Below are 17,456 nucleotides of genomic sequence, written 5' to 3'. Positions count from 1 at the left end.
ATATAATGCTGACTAAGAAAAAGATGTATTGTTTAGAGTTCATGGAAAATGTACAGTTTATTGTCTATTTCTGAGACATTTGCAAAATGCAAGGTACAAAACTCTCCTGTGGCAGAAATATAGGAAACAACAACATTTCCTTCCTGTGGGAACACAGGATATCCTGGAGATGCTGGGTTTATTATCCCTGTAACGCATTTTAACTTTTTTGGTGCTCTTCATTGGCAGTAATAAATCTCTTTATATTAAATTTCTGTTTGCTTGGAGTCGGGGAGGAAAGTGGTTTACCACCCATTTAAAATGCTTTTGCCCATTTTGTTTTCCAGTGAGATTATTCAATGGCTCCCTAGACACCAAAGGGCTGGTACAGGCCAGGATTAGGAAGACATGGCATCTGGCGTGTGCAGATGATTGGAGTGGAGAGATTTCAGACAGTGTTTGCCAGCTGTTGGGATTGGGGTGAGTGATAAATATTCATTGTCCTTTGTAACCTGTTTGCAGATTTGTTGAGTGTATATTGGCATTTTCCTCCTCATTTTGCTGCTGTACTCTCCAAAAAAATGGCAAATGTATCTGTCTCTGTCAAGCGGAGTGCTTGGCGTGCCAACAAATTTGAAAGTGTGGCAAATCCTGACTTGATGACATTCAGTACAGGATTGATAACTCTAAACATGGCAGGCTGGGCATGAGAATACATATCGGAGAACACTGGGAGAGCATTGTGGATGCATCCCTCTTCTATCACTTTATGTCATCATTTACATCTTCACTTTCATAAGGATGGCTCAAGAGTAAAAGCTGGAGCCAACAGCAGCCTTGGCTGCTCTGCTTTTGTAGTGCTGCTGTTCATTCCAAGTAGAGACAATCACTTGGATATTCTGCTACTGGGCTCCCAACACATTTCCTACCCATCATTAGATCTGAGCTGCTGGGAGAGGAAATGGAATTTCTCTCGAGGTAGATTTAGAGCAGGGATGGATGGAGTAGAGAAGTGTGTAACAGAAAAATAGATTTGGTTTTAGTCACTCTTCAGGAGAATTTTCAAAGAAAACATGGGGATTGTCGAGTTCAGAGTGTTGCATTTTTCATTCTTGTGGTAAAATTTATGGCCTAAATTTTGGCCTTACTTATATCATGTGCTACTCCACTGCCATCCACTGAATAATAATTAGCTTTCCTGCAGTGCTGGGGCTTTTAGAGAATATCACTCACTCAACTAATAATCAAACTAAATTCTAAGCCTGCAATTCATTATTTTTGTCTCTGACCAAAGAAAGATTCCTACAAATCCCCTTCTGATAAATTAATTGTAGCAATCACAGAGTTAAAATTACTTAAAAAAATATCCAAGTGTTATTTCAAAAATGCTTCTATTTGGATGTCAGCTGGTTTGTTGGGTTTTTTACTTTTTTCCTTTGGGTAAGTACTGTGTTTACATAAACATCAGGTAGCTACATGCACAAATCCTGACTGTAATTTATGCATGCATGCATGTAAGAACATACAAACTATCCTTAAATGTGCTTCTGATCAAATACCTTGTTCTTCAGAGTGACCAGTGGCCTTCTTCTCTGATTCTTTCTGCCCCTGCCCTGCCTCCTTTCCCTTCTGGACAGAAGTAATTTTCTGATCTACTGATTTAATTGACACATTTGAAAGGCTTCAACAAACTTTGCCTTCCATGGTATTCTACCTTTTAAAAGTTACTTAATGCTTTTGTACCCATAACATTCTGTGGCAATATCTTTCAGGTTGTCTCTATAAACTACTCAGGTGTACTTGATGAAAGGGTTCCTATTAAACTTCCTAGTTATTTCTTATTAATTCAATTTCTGGGTTTATTACATATTTCCATTGTCAAGAAAAAATATTTTTAAACCTAACTTATATCACATTTTTGTAACCTGGGTGCTACTGCAGTTACAGCATAGGACAAAATTCTCATATGTATGTGTCTATATATATTGATATATTAATAGGTATACATATATATATGTGTATATATATAAATATATGTAACTCCTGTAAACATCACACTATTCTGCTTTCCTTAAATCCTCCCATAGAAGTATATTTGTTAATAAGTGTCACCATATTTGTTACCAAATGGATGTTTGCAATAAGTGGTCCTGAGTAGGCTTTAGCTCATGCTCCTACACTGAATTACAACCTAGAATCATGCTTTCTAATAAAGGCAGGCTAAAGTTCATCTAGGACAATTTAGTTTTACTATTAATTGCTTATAAATTTGCTAGTCTTGCTTGCTGTTTAATTTATGAAAAGGGCTGAGCTGATAGGAGTACAGTATCACATCCTGATTATTTGTGTACCTGGGTTAGAAAGTGCAATTCTCCTCACAGGTTCTAATAAATCTCATGTGTGAATCCTTTTGCCTCCATTTTTCAAATGTATGGCTGTTGCATTTGTGATTTGTACCAAACAAGGAGCCAGTCTTGGGGCATGCTCATTGTGCATCTACAAAATATGTCTTAGGCAAATAATTTACAAATCTTCTTAATGAATTTGGGGTGCAAGATGAACAAATTTATGCTCTGGAGAAACCTGAAAATAATCCTTTGCTCAGTTTGCATTGTTAGCTGCGTGCATCTGACAGCACTGCTGAAATCTGTTGTCGGCATCTCATTTCCTGGAACCAAGAAAATCCTACACTAAGCTTTTTACCATTCCATTGGGCAGATGCAAAACAACCCTGTTTCTCTGGGACCAGAGCCAGCTGGGTCTTTGCTGCATTGTACCCAGGAATGGGGGTGGACCTGGCAATTTTGTCACACCTAAAAGTCCAAGAAGAGTGAGAGTTTAGGCTTTATTCTGAAACCCTTTATTCTATTTTCCTTATGAGCTTGCAGCATTCTTCAGAAGGAAATTAGTTCCTGGGAGTACTTTGCTGGTCTCAGCAAAGTTCTTCATCATAGAATTTGATTCTGCCTACCTGGATTGGCACTTTACTGCTCTCTCAGACTGTCTAAAAGGCACTTCCAGGCTGAGAAATGCAGCAGAAGTGACTTTCCACCAGGTGGACCATACAACCCTCCTAGTGGCTCAGCAGGGTTGTTGAACACCTCTTTACTTCATACACAGCAGATTTGCAGGCAGATTCCAGAGTTCATCCTTCCCAGGAGAGTGAGATTTACTGCATTTGAAGAGAAGACACAATGCAAGTGCTCCCTGTGTATTAAATTGCAGGTGCTCCTTGTGTATTAAACAAATGTTCTGCTTGCTCCTAAGTCTAAAGGGCCAGATGAGAGATTGTCACCCCCAAAAAAATTATTCAATCTAACCAGAGCTATCTTTTTTCCTCATGCTTCCTCAAGGGAAAGCAAATATGTGTTCCAAACTGGTCATATGAATTATCACAAAGCCCGTGATGCAGAATGGATTATAGAGTAAATCTGGATATGGGTTCTAAATGTCAAAACAATTTGTATCACCAGTAGTACACAGAATTCTTAGTTCAAAAAGCCATTGCTACAAAAAAAAAATAAAATTCAAAGAATAAACTAATTGATGCCTTTAAATTGACTACATGATCTTTAAAGGTCCCATCCAACCCTAACTGTTCTGTGACTCTGTGAATACATCCCACTCCTCCTCAATAGCAAACATGACACTATTGACTTATTCCACAGCTACTCTGATTTCAATAGATCTATGAGGTGAAAATTAACTTCTTTGTGTTTTTTTTTTCTCAATTAGATTCTTCTTGATACAAAATATAATTTCATTTCTTTCCTAGACAGTATAGTGTAAGTGTAACTGCACCCCTCAAAAAAAACAAGGCTGTGATACCTAAAGGTTTAACTATTACTGCCCTGTTTGGCATTCTAAGTTCTAGCTCCATACATTTAAAAACAGGTATTCCAAACCCTTCACTGTGGCACTCAAAAGCCAAAATAAATATTTACTGCTGTCAAAGGAATTAAGTCTCTTTCAATATTATTATAGCATTAGAAATCTTGCAATAAGATACAAGATTGGATGAAAGTGACTCACATTCTAATCTGAAGAGTTTCAAGCCTCAAAAATCTCCTGCTAAAGGGTCATTATTTGAGGAGAAGAAAAATAAAAACAAACAAACAAACAAAAACCTCATGAAGCTGGTGTTTATTCTATCAGCATAGTCATTTCCCAAATATTGCTCCACTGGTTGAATAGGGTATGTATCTAAAAATATGCATGTGTCTTTTTGTCCCAGGGATGTAAATATGTCATCAGCGGTATTATTCACTGGAGATGGCCCATTTGTCACCATCACCAAAGGAGGAAACCAAAGCCTAGTTTTTACAAAAAGGTGGGTACAGTGGGGTTTCTTCCTCATACAAACAATGTCTTTAAGCGTAGTGGTGATTATTTATGCCCTAATACATAGTTCAAATCCCAATTGACATCTTTATCCATTTACTGTGGAAATTATATGCTCTTTATTATTTATTATTATATTTATTATCCAGAAATCTCTAAATTATGAGTACATAATGTAGTAGAATTAAGACTACCTATATATAATATAGAAGAATTAAGATTAAGTGATATTCACCCATAGTTAGAGAGCAGTTGTCACAGCAGGTTCTCTCTGTAATCAGCAGAGAAAAATAACCACTCCAAAATGTGATCTATCCAGGCATCACTTGAAATGCAATGAGTCACACTCTATAGTCCTTTGACTTTATTGATATAGACTTTGAACATACTGAGGATTGCTAATTTAAGCCATCCACAGACAGGTATCTATATTTAAACAAACTATCCCCACCCAAAAAATGACTTCTGGATTTGTCTCCACGTTTACAAGTGACTCATTAGATGACATGATCCTCAGAATACAGAAAAAAAAAGAAAAGTTACATTTTATGTTCTAATTATACTCTGTTAACCCCAAACATTTATCATTCTCATGGGTGGTGAAAGTATCTTAAACTAATGGAATATCATTGGAGGCTATTTTTCTTTTTTTCTTCAGTGAATGTCTAAACCATCATTGTCACAAGACATCCTGCAGAGCAGTAATGATTTAAAGATGTCTTCTGTCAATACCTATTAAACACTAAAAGTGATTAAAGCAGGAGGAAATTGACTAAATTCATTTATCCTGGATGTATTTCTATTGCAGAAATAGGTGTCTTCTCCCATGTTTCATCTGCACAGCTGATAGGAATCATTTTGCAGGGTGACACTGTGGCAGATTCACACGTGGCTTTTGTACATATAATGAACGCTAGAAAGAGCACGCAGATTTGATAATTTAAGCAACTGAATTGATTAACTGGTAATCTAATTATAAAATGTATTTCTCACATTGTCTTTGATTTTTATTCAAGTGCATCCACCACTGAAACAAAGGAGGGCACATATAATAATGCTTGAAAGCTGCAGTGACAGAGACAACAAAAGCATTCTCTGCTGCCCTTAGGTAATGTGATTTTTGGCAGGATAGGTTAGTAAGAACCCTAGATCCTGCCTTTTAGATACATGTGAGCAGATTCCACAGGGACCAATTGTTTTTGCCAGTTCTAAGTGAAGATCATGCTCACAGATATCCTAACTACTCCAGATTTCTGTCTGGCATGCTACTTGACAGCTGGCACTCAGCGAGGCACAGAGGAGGGTGCTCAGCACAAGCCTCTGGTGCCTTTTGGCTTGTCCTATGCTGACCAAGAGGCAGCTGAGGACAGTTGGGCTGAAGTGCAGGCAAGGAAGGGCATTTCCTGCTGAAAGCTAGCTCCACAAAGAGGAAAAACCAGAGGTAATTGAAGTCATTTCTACTAAAGCAGCCAGCAGGTACTTGTGGTGGGACAGGCAACTCCTTTTACACTGAAAATGTAAAATTATAGAGACAAATCTGACATTTTGGTTGTTTGGGCAGTTTATGCATCTACCTATGAGAAAGCGTAGGAGCAGATAAATGATCTAATATATAGCACCACTGACCTTCCTTTGAAAGCTTATGAAGGCATTGTGCATAAGAGTATTTAGTTGCTATGAAGTTTATGCAGAAGATGGTATTGGTTTCCTGTGGGTTTATGCATTTCTGGTTGTCCTTGATGTTTGTCTGGTTATAAAGATTACACCCTTATGAAGTCATTACAGATTTGAATACAAGTCACAGGAATTTGTTTCCACCTTTTAAATTACAGCTTTAAAAGTAGGTACCTACCTTGAAGTGGAAAATGGCAATGTGTGACTATTCAGGGCAGAGGAATATCTCATTTGCACCCCACCACAGTGAAGGTTTAACTGGCGAGGTGGTGTGTTACTGTTCCCACTTTATTTCTTGTACCACTGTGCCATTGGGAAATTACTGGGTCACATCTCCCTCACAGCAGATATCAAATTTTAGAACAAACACAGTGAGGGATGCATCATTCCCTATCATGTTTAAAGTATCCTTCACCCACTCTATTTAAAAATGGAATGTGGAAATGCTCACTCGAAACAAACTGTTGGCAGAGCTTCGTTTTCTATCCTGCTCTCATTCGTATTTCTGTGTGTGTGAGATTTGAATTGCTAGCACATACAGTGTCCCAAGTGTTTCAGATTCATTACAGACTATGAACATAATATTAAAACCCCTGGGTATCACAAATGCTTGAGCAGTTTTGATCTGTGGTCTTGTGCTCTAAAGGCTCTGGCTTTCTATCTCTGCTAAATAATTTCTAACCTAGCATATGCAACTATGTATTTTACTGTAGCATTATTTTCTTAGTAAAATGATACAGGGATATAAAAATAACCTCTTAAATTCTTTGGCCACACTGATCTCTAGTGGTAAGGTATTGAAAACATCTCAAAAGGTAGGAAAAAGTACCATAGGGAGCTATAACTATATTGCAAGTCTGTCATGGAGAGATGACCTATTTCTCTAAAACACAAGAAGAGTCTACTTTTATTTCCATAATACAAATCAAGTGCCCAGTGAAGAAGAATGTGCACATTTAAAGTTGTATAGCATATAATGATGTATATTTATAATTAAATATATAAATTATATTTAATATATTTAATATTTAATTATATTTATAATTAAATATATAATTTAAACATGTAGCATTAGTTATTATACTTAACAGGCTGATACTGCTAAACGAATGTACTTTTATGTATGTAATTGTATAAATTTCTCTGTGTGTATGTATATATATTTTACAGTCAGAGTTATCTGGTGTGCAGATATTTGTGATTTAATTGCACTTTCATTCTAGAGAACACTGTTTGGACAACCTGGTGATTCATCTGCAATGTAACATTCAATGTAAGTACACAGAATCCAGGACTATTTCACAGAGAGATCAAATTGTTCAGACCATAAGGCCTAATGTTTATAGCTTGAATGGAAAGGTTGGGGAATGGGCTATAAATGCTATATTCATAATGATTCAGACACAGGAAAATTTAGTCCACACTCGATTTCAGTGTTAAGTGTACACTAGAGATGGATCTGTAGTGAAAACATATATAAAATAAATGTATAAAAATTCCAGAAGGTCTGAGGAAAGAAAACATCTAAATCCAAGTTAGACAGTTGTATCTTTATTTCAGCTATAAAAACTCAAATGTTTTTCCATATTTTTGAATAGCAGTTCAGATTCTACAGTCTTTATTATTATTATTATTAAGAAAATTGACTAGTCTAATAAAATATGTTACATCCCTTTGATTTCTTTTATTTGATTTGATTCTATTTTGCTTTATCACAGCTTGTGGAAAACACCTGGCAACTCAGAGTAATGGGACAAGAATTATAGGTGGAAATGATGCTACAAGAGGGGCTTGGCCTTGGATAGTTTCACTCCATTTTAATCTGCAAGCCGTTTGTGGAGCTTCCCTTGTCAGTGATGAGTGGGTGGTGACAGCAGCACACTGTGTATATGGGTAATGTTCTTTTATGTGCAAATTCATTAAGAAGGCATCTGATTATCAACAAATTGTGACACTGAGATGAAAAAATAACAACTTCTTTAATGGTTTAATTACCATGTTTTGAATCACTTGTAGGCTGAGCTGGAAGTTCCTTTGCTCCCTGGTAAATCCTCAGTCGTTATTTTAATGCAGAGAATGGTGGAAACCAAGCACCATTTCCTAAATAATAAGGAATTGCACTTTAAATGCATGGTATTAATATTGAGCACTGGCATTTAATCCATAATTATTGCGGGCCTCCATAAATTAGGTGAATCCCTACCAGTGGTATAAAAGGTGGCGTCATATCTCATCAATTAAACCCAGCGTTCCTCCTGTATATTATCATGGATTGATCAATACTTACTGTGCATCACTGAAATGAATCTTGATTTATGTGTATTGATTAGGCAATATTGGATATCCTCTTGATGGTGCTATTTGTACCGTTCAAAGAAGTGATGCATATTGAAATATTTTCTAGGGTTTGCTTTCATAATATCTACAGTAAAAACAAGTGTTGTAAAAGACATATAGAAACTGGAATGGAAAAAAAAAAAAAAAAAAAAAAAAAAAAAAAAAAAAAAAAAAACCCAAGAAAATTCAAAATTGAAGTAGAGTTTTCACTACAAATAGATAAATAATAAGGCAATGGAGACTTGTGCCAAAATCCTAATGCTGCCACATGTCATGACAGGAACTACAGAACTACATTCCACACAAAGACAATAAATGAAAAGGATTAAGCCCTGTTAGTTTCCACACAATAAATCCATGATTGCCTTGATACTTCCATTTCACTTGAATCACCTTTCTATTTTCAACTAAATCTAATTTTACCATCTTGCCTTTGCTAGAATTTTCCTAAATTGAAGCTTGCAGCTTCACACCTACTGAACATTTAACTTGAATACTCCTAGTTTAGAACAAAAGAACCTCTTGATGTCAAACCAAAAGATGAACACAAACCAATTCAGTCCAACAATCAGGCTGAAAATGTACTTTTTAAGCCATAAAGTGATTGATTAAAAAACAAATATTTAAGTTCTCCGATGAACACAGCCTCAAACCAGCATGTGTAGATTAGGAAAAATATCAGATTATGCCGTATTTTGTTTTAGAAGATCTTTTTTGATTGAGATTAAAAACTGAGACCAGTTTTCTGCGTCTATGAGCTGCAGCAGTTCCAACAACATCTCAGACCTCTTATCCCTTAGACATTCTATTAAAATTTTCTCACTGGGACCAATATTAATTGCCTACTGGGCAGTCAGCAGTATTCTTAATAGTGTTTAAAAAGCCATGGTAAATTACTTAATGTATCTTCCTCCTCTGCACTACAGTCTGATTAATTCATTACAAATAATGCATTACAAGCTCATCATAAAAAAATCAGCAACACATATCTCCAGCGTGCATGTTTCAGACAGCAATACTCTCACAGAATTCTAAGCACATCTACCCTGTACTGTTCATTTGACAAAAAGTGTGAATGCTGTGGATTACCACGAGGCTAAATATCAGCATTTCATCTGATACCTCTCTCTCAAAACTTTCATCAATCATTCTTAATTGTGACTACTCTCCTTGCAACTCCTAGGAGACAGTTAAAGCCATCCCGCTGGAAGGCAGTTCTTGGCTTGCACCTTCAGTCAGAACAGGAAAAGCCTCCAGCAGAGGTTCTCAACATCGACAGAATAATTATAAACCCTCACTACATGAGAGAAACAAAGGACAGTGATATTGCTCTGATGCACCTTCAACACAAAGTGCAGTACTCAGGTGAGGTTTTATTTTCCCAAAAGACCCATTTATTTCCATTTATTCTATTATGCAAAACAGTGCTAAACATATGAGGGTGGTGGGGAGTCTGCTCAGTACATCCTGGATATCTTGGCCAAAAAGTGGGTTTGAATTAAGAAGTTTTCTGGTGCGCCTCCATCAAAACCTGAATGGAGGGAAGAAGTTGAAATTGATTGCTTGTTTCTTGCTCACAGATTACATACAACCTATCTGCCTACCAGAAAAAAATCAACAGTTTTTACCAGGAATTAACTGCTCCATTGCTGGCTGGGGAAATATAAAGGATGAAGGTGGGTCATCTGCTTGGAAAATTCTGACAGCCATGTAGCTGTGAGGGAAAGCTTGATCCTGTTCCACAGGAGTTGCTAGGGTCAAATAGTTTAGAGAGTTACTCCTCCATATGAAAATTTAGAAACTGTCCTATTCCATTATTCCTTCTCTGAAGCAATATGATGTTGTAACACATTTATTAGAAGAAAACATCCATATCTAAGTTAATTAGGCTATGAAGAAAGCCTATTGCATCCACTTAGAAGTTACGACGACTATTTTTCTCAACACAAAATATGTACGTCTTGGTTCCAGATATTGGGTGGGGGAAAAGGAAAATTAGTCTTTCTGACAATGTGCAAATGATTTTCCCCAGAAGTCAAGAAAACTGACTGCAGTGTGAAATGTATGTTCTGTTTGTATGTCATATGCTCCAGATTTGGAGTCTCTCTGAAATAATAAGCATGCCATTTCACTTCCAGAGTTGAATGCATTGAATTCTACATTAAATTGCATTTAAAATTTTGGGTAGAAATTAATAAAATAATGCTTTTAAAAAAACTTTAACTAACCAAAATTACACAATGAACAATGAGGAAACACTGGACAACCCACATTCCTAAGCCTTTAATCATCCCTTAGATCCCCCTCACAGTGAGTTCATAGTCATTGATTTTAGTAGTATTGATTTAATTATAACCAAATTCAGTCCCATTACACAAATGAAAGACAGAACTCAGTTAACAAGCCCAGTTTAATCAATGACTGTGTTACAGGGGCATAAGCCTGACTAGTACAGTAGTAAGGCAGGGATTCCTTCTGCTCAGGACTGTGCCAAGCATGCTGGAACAGGAACAAAACCTGATCAGCATTCCCAGTGGGATGCACGCATTTGATGCTGCAGGTAAATGTATTTTGTATTTTCATCAGGTCCCACTTCAGATGTATTGCAAGAAGCAGAGGTCCCTCTCCTTTCCAATGAAAAATGCCAGCAATGGATGCCAAAATATAATATCACAGAGAATATGCTCTGTGCGGGATATGACATGGGAGGAGTAGATTCCTGCAAGGTAAGCAGAAGCAACTCATTTCCACTGCTGGCATAAACATCATCTAGTTACTGAATAAAATGCTCCCTGATTCTCCACTCACAAAAACCAGAACAATCCCTGTCCATTAATTCAATTTCTAGTCATGGCACTTTGTCCATTCAATAATTTTTCAGGATACAAGTTTAAAAAAACCATAATTTTTGGTGCCACCTTGGCATAAGCAACCATGGAGAGAGATAAATATCAGGATTGGAAATCTTCTGCTCTCAGCTTTGAATAAATTTTTCTCTCCATGAAGGAGAGAGGCATGTGCTTAGGGAAATGCAGAGAACGGAGAAATAAATACCAAACAGAATGATGTCTCAGAAATCTTTCATTAAGGGAAAGAGACAGCAAAGCTCCTTTTCCCCAAAATCTGTAGACTCTGGAGACCTTTCCTAAGCAGACACCACAGTATTTCAGAGAGGCTGCCTTTCTGCACTGATATATATTCCCGTGTGTTTAGTTTTTATCAATTACAGCTCTCTTTATAATTCACTACTTCTCTTTGAGGATGTACTCAGAAGTGGCTACCATATGATTTTTCTTCCAGCAATATGGAGTCTGTGGCAGGGAGACTGGCTGGCTTTCCTCGAGCCTGATGAGGAGCACTCTAACATAGTTTTTCATATTGTCTTGCCCTCCCAACCTGAGTCTTCACCATGTGTCCTGACTTTGCCCAGTTTAGTCTAGCAAAAGGACTGTGTTCAAGCCTAATGTTCTTTCCCTTCATAGTTTTCCTTTCCCTTATTTTTTTTCTGCACCTTATACTGAACAAAAACAACACAAAACCAAATGAACAAAAAATCAGTGCAGGACCACAGGCTGATACAGAGTACAAGTGACCAGCACTGTGATCAATGACCAGTCAGCCATGAGCAAAGATGAATAACTGAGTCCTGATAGCACATCCCCTTTAGGCTGCTGTCACAGCCTTTAATGTTCTAGGATGCCCTAGAGTTACAGGCAGAAGTATTTTAATGGCTGAGTCCTTGAGGAATTCTCTGGTAAAGATCCATTCACAGGGCCTGGAGAAGACACAATTAATACAGGTTCAACTAACTCGATAGACAATGAAAAACAGTAATTGTTTTCTTTCTCATCAAAACAAGATACCCATGGCTGACTCATTCTCACTCGAGCTAAATCAAATTCAGTCTCTATCACAATGCTACATCTGCTAAACTATTGAAAAGAAGGTGAGAAAAAAGGGCACCTCTTCTGGCAATCTTGTTATTTTGTTCTCTAAATTTGAAACTGTGGAAACTGGGGTGACTGAAAATAGAACTGTGTTTTGGCTGAATATATTCAACTGGAAAAAATCCTCCACTTTTACCTAGGCTTTGTGAAATACAAAGGGCTGAACATAAAAGGAATAAGATTTAAAAAAATCTCTTGAATTTCAGTGCTCTATTGGAAGACAAATCATTTAAAAATAAAGAAAAAAAAGAAATTGATCCATTCAAGATTTTTTTTTTTCCTATGGAAATATTCATCTTGATCTCACTTCCTGGTGCTCAGGACATACAGGAGTAGAGCATCTATGATTAAGAAACAAAATGAACAAACATCATAAACAGGCTCTGCTTCAGAGTTGGCACCATTCACTTTTAACTTTTGAATTTGTTGTTGCAGGGGGATTCAGGTGGCCCTCTGACATTTGAAGATGGGGACAGGTGGTTTTTGGTTGGTGTAACTTCATTTGGCGAAGGGTGTGCACTTCCCCAGCGACCAGGAGTGTACGTCCGAGTCACCATGTTTGTGGACTGGATCAAAAACATCCTCTATTAGTTTGATATTTTTTAATTATAGAAATGGAATTTAGATGTTGAAAGTAAGACATTGCATAATGATGCAAACTAGGCTGCCATTTCAATCTCACAGAGAAACGTAAATCCTGGGGAGGAAAACATTGGTAACTTCTGTTTGTTAGTAAGACCCGTTTCCAAGTGAGAACAATATTTCAAAAGAGATGCTGTGGTTTTGTTAATAAACAGTTTTGTCATTTTATTTTTTGTTTTATAGAGGATCTTAGGAAAACATTCTTTGAACATCATTAACTGCCCCGTGGAAGGCTTTACAAAGCATGGGAAATAATAATAAAAAAATGCAAATTGTAAATGATGTAGTGGAAAAGAATCAAAATTGTTATTATCAAGTGAACTATTATCTGGTTTATGTTTTTACATTGTGTTTTTCAATGTGCAGTTTCATCTCAATGCAGAGTCAACTCATTCCAGCAATCTCTCTGCGTATCAAAATGAAAGTGTGTGGTCTCTCTTTCAACTGGGGTCATGGGACTTCCTCTGCCTTGCTCTATTACAGAAGGCTCTGGAATGAGGTTTATGGATTGTGCAGAAAGGCTGACCATGGATCATGCTGCATTCTAATGAATAAACTGAATGCCAGCCAAAAGTTCTCTCTTGTGTAATGGGTTTGGAAGTAAGAGAGTTAAAAAAGGATTGAACAGAGCTTTTCAGTTTTCTTTCTAGGCAAGTGTTTGGCAATTACTCAAACAGTTACAGAAATGTGCTTGTCCACACCCAACCACAGATTCACAATACCATCACCTCTTCTCATAAAAAGTGATGTTTTAAAAAACATTTGACAGTAATGAGTAGCAGCTCTCCCTCATGAATAATAGTGCTCCGATATTACATGCTTTTTCCATACTGGTGATTTTTAATAAATATTTTGTGCTTTGAAAAAAACCTAGCAGGGTATCCCAATACATGATTGTAAAGGGGAAAGAATATGAAAACCAAAATAAAAGGTTTATCTTCTTGAGCTCTTTTATAAATAGGTTTCTATTAAAATATAATTACTTACTTGTTCAAACACCTTAAACTCCACAGTGTCTTAGCGTAATATGATGCACTTCTTTATTCCTGTTTTCAGACAAGATTTTAATATGTTTATCATTCCACAGCACCAAAACTACAAAATACATTCTCGCTTACTGTGTAAGTGTATCTACACCTATACACATAGGTGTATGATTGTTGTAAGCTCCTGGATTTGGTTTTTGCAACCCTAAATGCAGGTATGAAATGCTTGCAAACAGAGGTTGGCAGTCACTGATTTAAAACAAAACAAAACAAAACAAAAAAAAAAAAAAAAAAAAAAAAAAAAAAAAAAAAAAAACACCACAACCACAACAAACCAAACAAGTCCCAAACTGGTTTCAGGTCTTTGTAAGCATCAGAGAACTAGGTCCAGACCAAACTCTGTAGCTTTATCAAGAGATCTGTGATCATGAAGACAACAGATAAACAATGACAGAGAGAAGGTAAGAGGGTGTTTTAGACAGTCTCTCATATAAAAGACAGTTTTTTTTAATATTAAAATATTAAAGTTGCAAATTTTATCTTTCATAGTGGACCACTGTTTTTCCTATTACTCTGAAAAGCAGAGCATTTTGCAATCCATATAAATTGATTTGGATGAAGCAACTAAATTAAAAAGTTTTAGAAAAATATGACCTGATTTTTGCATTATTTACCATACATCACTATTGTACACTGTGGTTCAGTCTGTTAATGAAATACAAAAGCCAAGTGAAAGCCGATCCAGTCACTAGAAAATGTGCTTCCCAGGAACACAGTAAGATACTTTTATTTGTGTGCATTTTCTTGCTTCCCAAAATGCAAAGCATAAATGTACTTTGAGATATACCTTGATAAACCACCTCATCAGATTGAAAAAATTCTATTATAAACCCTGGCATAAAAAGATGTATCATATAAACTATTTTAATTTAAAAAGACATTTTATTTAATTTTATTTCAACTAATTATGTCTAGATAAAACTAACATAACCTTAGACAATCGCATTCTAGTCTTTGGTCAACATCCATGGATTCAGCTGCCTCTGAATTAACCTGTGGAGAAACCAGTCAATATTCTGTTAAAACACTTGGGCAGAACAGATCATTTGCAATTGACTCAATTCCAAAACACTTTGAAACAGAGGATGGATATGGTGACAAATACGGGAATATTTTGTCCCTGTAGCCAGTGTTTCTTATTTCTACATAAAACATTAATGCACTACAAGAGAAGCACTGGATGCCACTCCATCTGCCTTCACATAGAGTTTGAGGCAGATCTGTGCCTACTCCTGCCCAGCAAGCACTTTCACACTAGTGAAAAAAAACACTCCTGAAGGTATTTTCATTCTCCTAATTGCTGCTCCAGAATCACTTCTGCTGCCATTAACCATGATATTGAAAGTGACAACTTTACATCTCCTTTGGAAGTATGAATAAATAGTTCATCCTTAAGTTAAAGGGAGTTAATCCTTCAAGACCACAAAAACAGAGTTCTTTTTATCACAACTCTTCTCAAGAAAGAGGTCTTTCTTCCCCTCAGCTGTGTTAATCAGTATGAACATCAGTAGTAAAACAATTCTGGCCTTGGTGATCATGTAGGATCATAGTATTTTCTCACTGCAAAGGAAACTGAAGTAGGGGATTGAACAAAGAAGTTCCTACTGACAGGAAAAACTAAAGAATATTTTAATTAGGAATAACAATATTTAACCTGAACTACAGAAGGAGTTTTCTTTGAAAAGGAAGCAAAATCATGGCATAACAGCAGCTTTAAGATATTTCCAAAAGTGCTTCAGCAACTAATGACACAATTAGTATTAATGGCACTAAACTTTCAAACTTTTTTCTGTACTCAGAAAAATTGAGGCACATTGGTCTCCAAAACAATGTGATGAACATGAGGCAGCACAGTGCAGGCAACCCTTCAGTTCTGCATTGGTCAGTCCCTCCCCAACACTCACGCAGTGCTAGGTATGAATCTGTGTTAAAGCCAGCAAGGTTGAACTCAAGCTCTTGAACTCTTCTGCAAGGGCAGTAAAATCCCTTAACGTTTTGCTCTGACACCAGATTGTCACCAACAAATCAACCAAAGTGCTACTGCCACCCCCCTGGGCTGCTCCTAATGACTGGCCCAAACATTCTTAAGGCACAGAAAGCTCTTAAGGAACCAAAGATAATGGACATTAATGATGTTAACCATAACTCTAGAAGCTTTAAATGCATCATAGTTACCACTAAATCTATTCATCAATTAATATAATTAATGTGTTTCTAGATAACAGTCTTGAGTAATGTTGGAATCAATCTATGAGTGCCACTTCCAAGAAAAAGATTTTGTCCTCTCTTTGTTCCAACATTATATTATACCTAACAAATGATTAGCTATATTTAAATTACTTTTAATGTGGTTTTTGTGTAGACTTATTGAAACAGTCATTTTAATCTTAAACTGTTGCCCACTGTGAATTTTTTTCCATCAGAAAAATATTTTACTTAAGTAACAACAAATAGCTGCCTTTAAAGGACACACTTTCCAAGTTATTTATGTTGACCTTGGGCCAATATAACAAAAAAGTTATAGTCATTCCCTGGCAAAATTAATTCATTCTATGACAACAAAGGACTTGGATGAATCCTTGAATTTTGCCGTATCAGGTTGATGTCACAACATGGTGGCTCTTTCTGGCAGCAACCACGTTAATATTGAATAAAATAATGTTTGTTCCCGAGTGTTAAGTGTGTTAAGTGTGCAAATAAATGCTAAACATATATTTTGTATCAAACTTTTATGCAAAGATAAATAATTGTTACACTGTAAAACTGTCAGTTCCATTTACTGTACATTGACTACAATACAATGCATGAGAGACTAAAAGAAACAGAGGAAGTTTGTTTAACTACAAACATTCTTAAAACTGACATACATTGTGGATATTTCCCCATAAAAACTTCAAATGCTCTGTTCATTTCATTGATCACAACTAGCTAACTTGCATCTCTTAGCAAAATAAACACATACCCTTTATTTAGCATGACATATTTTGTTACTGAATTAATAAACAAAAAATATATAAAAATGATCTGAATATTTGCCTCAAGGGGGAGCTTACAGTTCATTCTTGTAGATCCTTTGCATTTTCAAGCCATTCCAAGCTAATGTTCTTTGACGACATTATAATACAGCCTCACTGCAAAATGTTATTTTTGCTTTGTTTTCAGTCAGTAAATCATTATACCTCCATGCTACTGTCCTTCCTAGGCGTCTTTGAAATCCATAGTGTGGACTGGTTTGGACTGGTTTTTGTTCTTCCTTTACTGAAAAATAATCATAAAAACTATTTTCAGTGCATGTGTGCCTTTCCAGTCCTTATTCAGCTCTGTGATGAGACTTGAGCATTCCATCCCCAGATCTCAAGGCCACATTTGGTGCTTTCAGAGTGTGGGCTCCCCATCCACAGTAGCATTGTTACCAAAAATACCAGACCACCCTCCTGGGCAGTGCTGCTCCCAGGAACTGCACTGAATTGGCCTGTACGTTTTTTTTGTT

The 17,456-nt window shown here is 36.5% G+C and overlaps 2 protein-coding genes across 6 annotated transcripts in view; one reads left to right on the top strand and one right to left on the bottom strand.

Moving 5' to 3' along the window:
* TMPRSS15 (transmembrane serine protease 15) overlaps positions 1-13,799 on the top strand; it is a 45,979-nt gene extending 32,180 nt beyond the window's left edge. For all 3 annotated transcript variants that reach the window (XM_083855758.1, XM_083855757.1, XM_083855759.1), the window contains 8 exons: positions 327-459; positions 4,214-4,309; positions 7,218-7,267; positions 7,713-7,887; positions 9,515-9,696; positions 9,912-10,007; positions 10,918-11,057; positions 12,714-13,799. In XM_083855758.1, the coding sequence (XP_083711884.1) occupies positions 327-459; positions 4,214-4,309; positions 7,218-7,267; positions 7,713-7,887; positions 9,515-9,696; positions 9,912-10,007; positions 10,918-11,057; positions 12,714-12,869 (1,028 nt within the window). In that variant the 3' untranslated portion in view covers positions 12,870-13,799. The remainder of the gene's footprint in view (positions 1-326; positions 460-4,213; positions 4,310-7,217; positions 7,268-7,712; positions 7,888-9,514; positions 9,697-9,911; positions 10,008-10,917; positions 11,058-12,713) is intronic.
* Positions 13,800-14,785: 986 nt separating this feature from the next.
* Positions 14,786-17,456, bottom strand: part of CHODL (chondrolectin) — a gene marked incomplete at its 5' end in the record, with an annotated part of 29,510 nt that continues 26,839 nt past the window's right edge. For 2 of the 3 annotated variants that reach the window (XM_083855760.1, XM_083855763.1), the window contains one exon: positions 14,786-17,224. In XM_083855760.1, coding sequence (XP_083711886.1) covers positions 17,140-17,224 — 85 coding nt within the window. In that variant the 3' untranslated portion in view covers positions 14,786-17,139. The remainder of the gene's footprint in view (positions 17,225-17,456) is intronic. The other variant, XM_083855761.1, reaches the window with a different exon arrangement.

Source organism: Zosterops lateralis (assembly GCF_965231275.1).
Source record: "Zosterops lateralis genome assembly, chromosome: 2".
Taxonomy (NCBI): domain Eukaryota; kingdom Metazoa; phylum Chordata; class Aves; order Passeriformes; family Zosteropidae; genus Zosterops; species Zosterops lateralis.
Note: the sequence above shows the minus strand (reverse complement) of the source record. Positions and strands in the feature narration are given on the sequence as shown.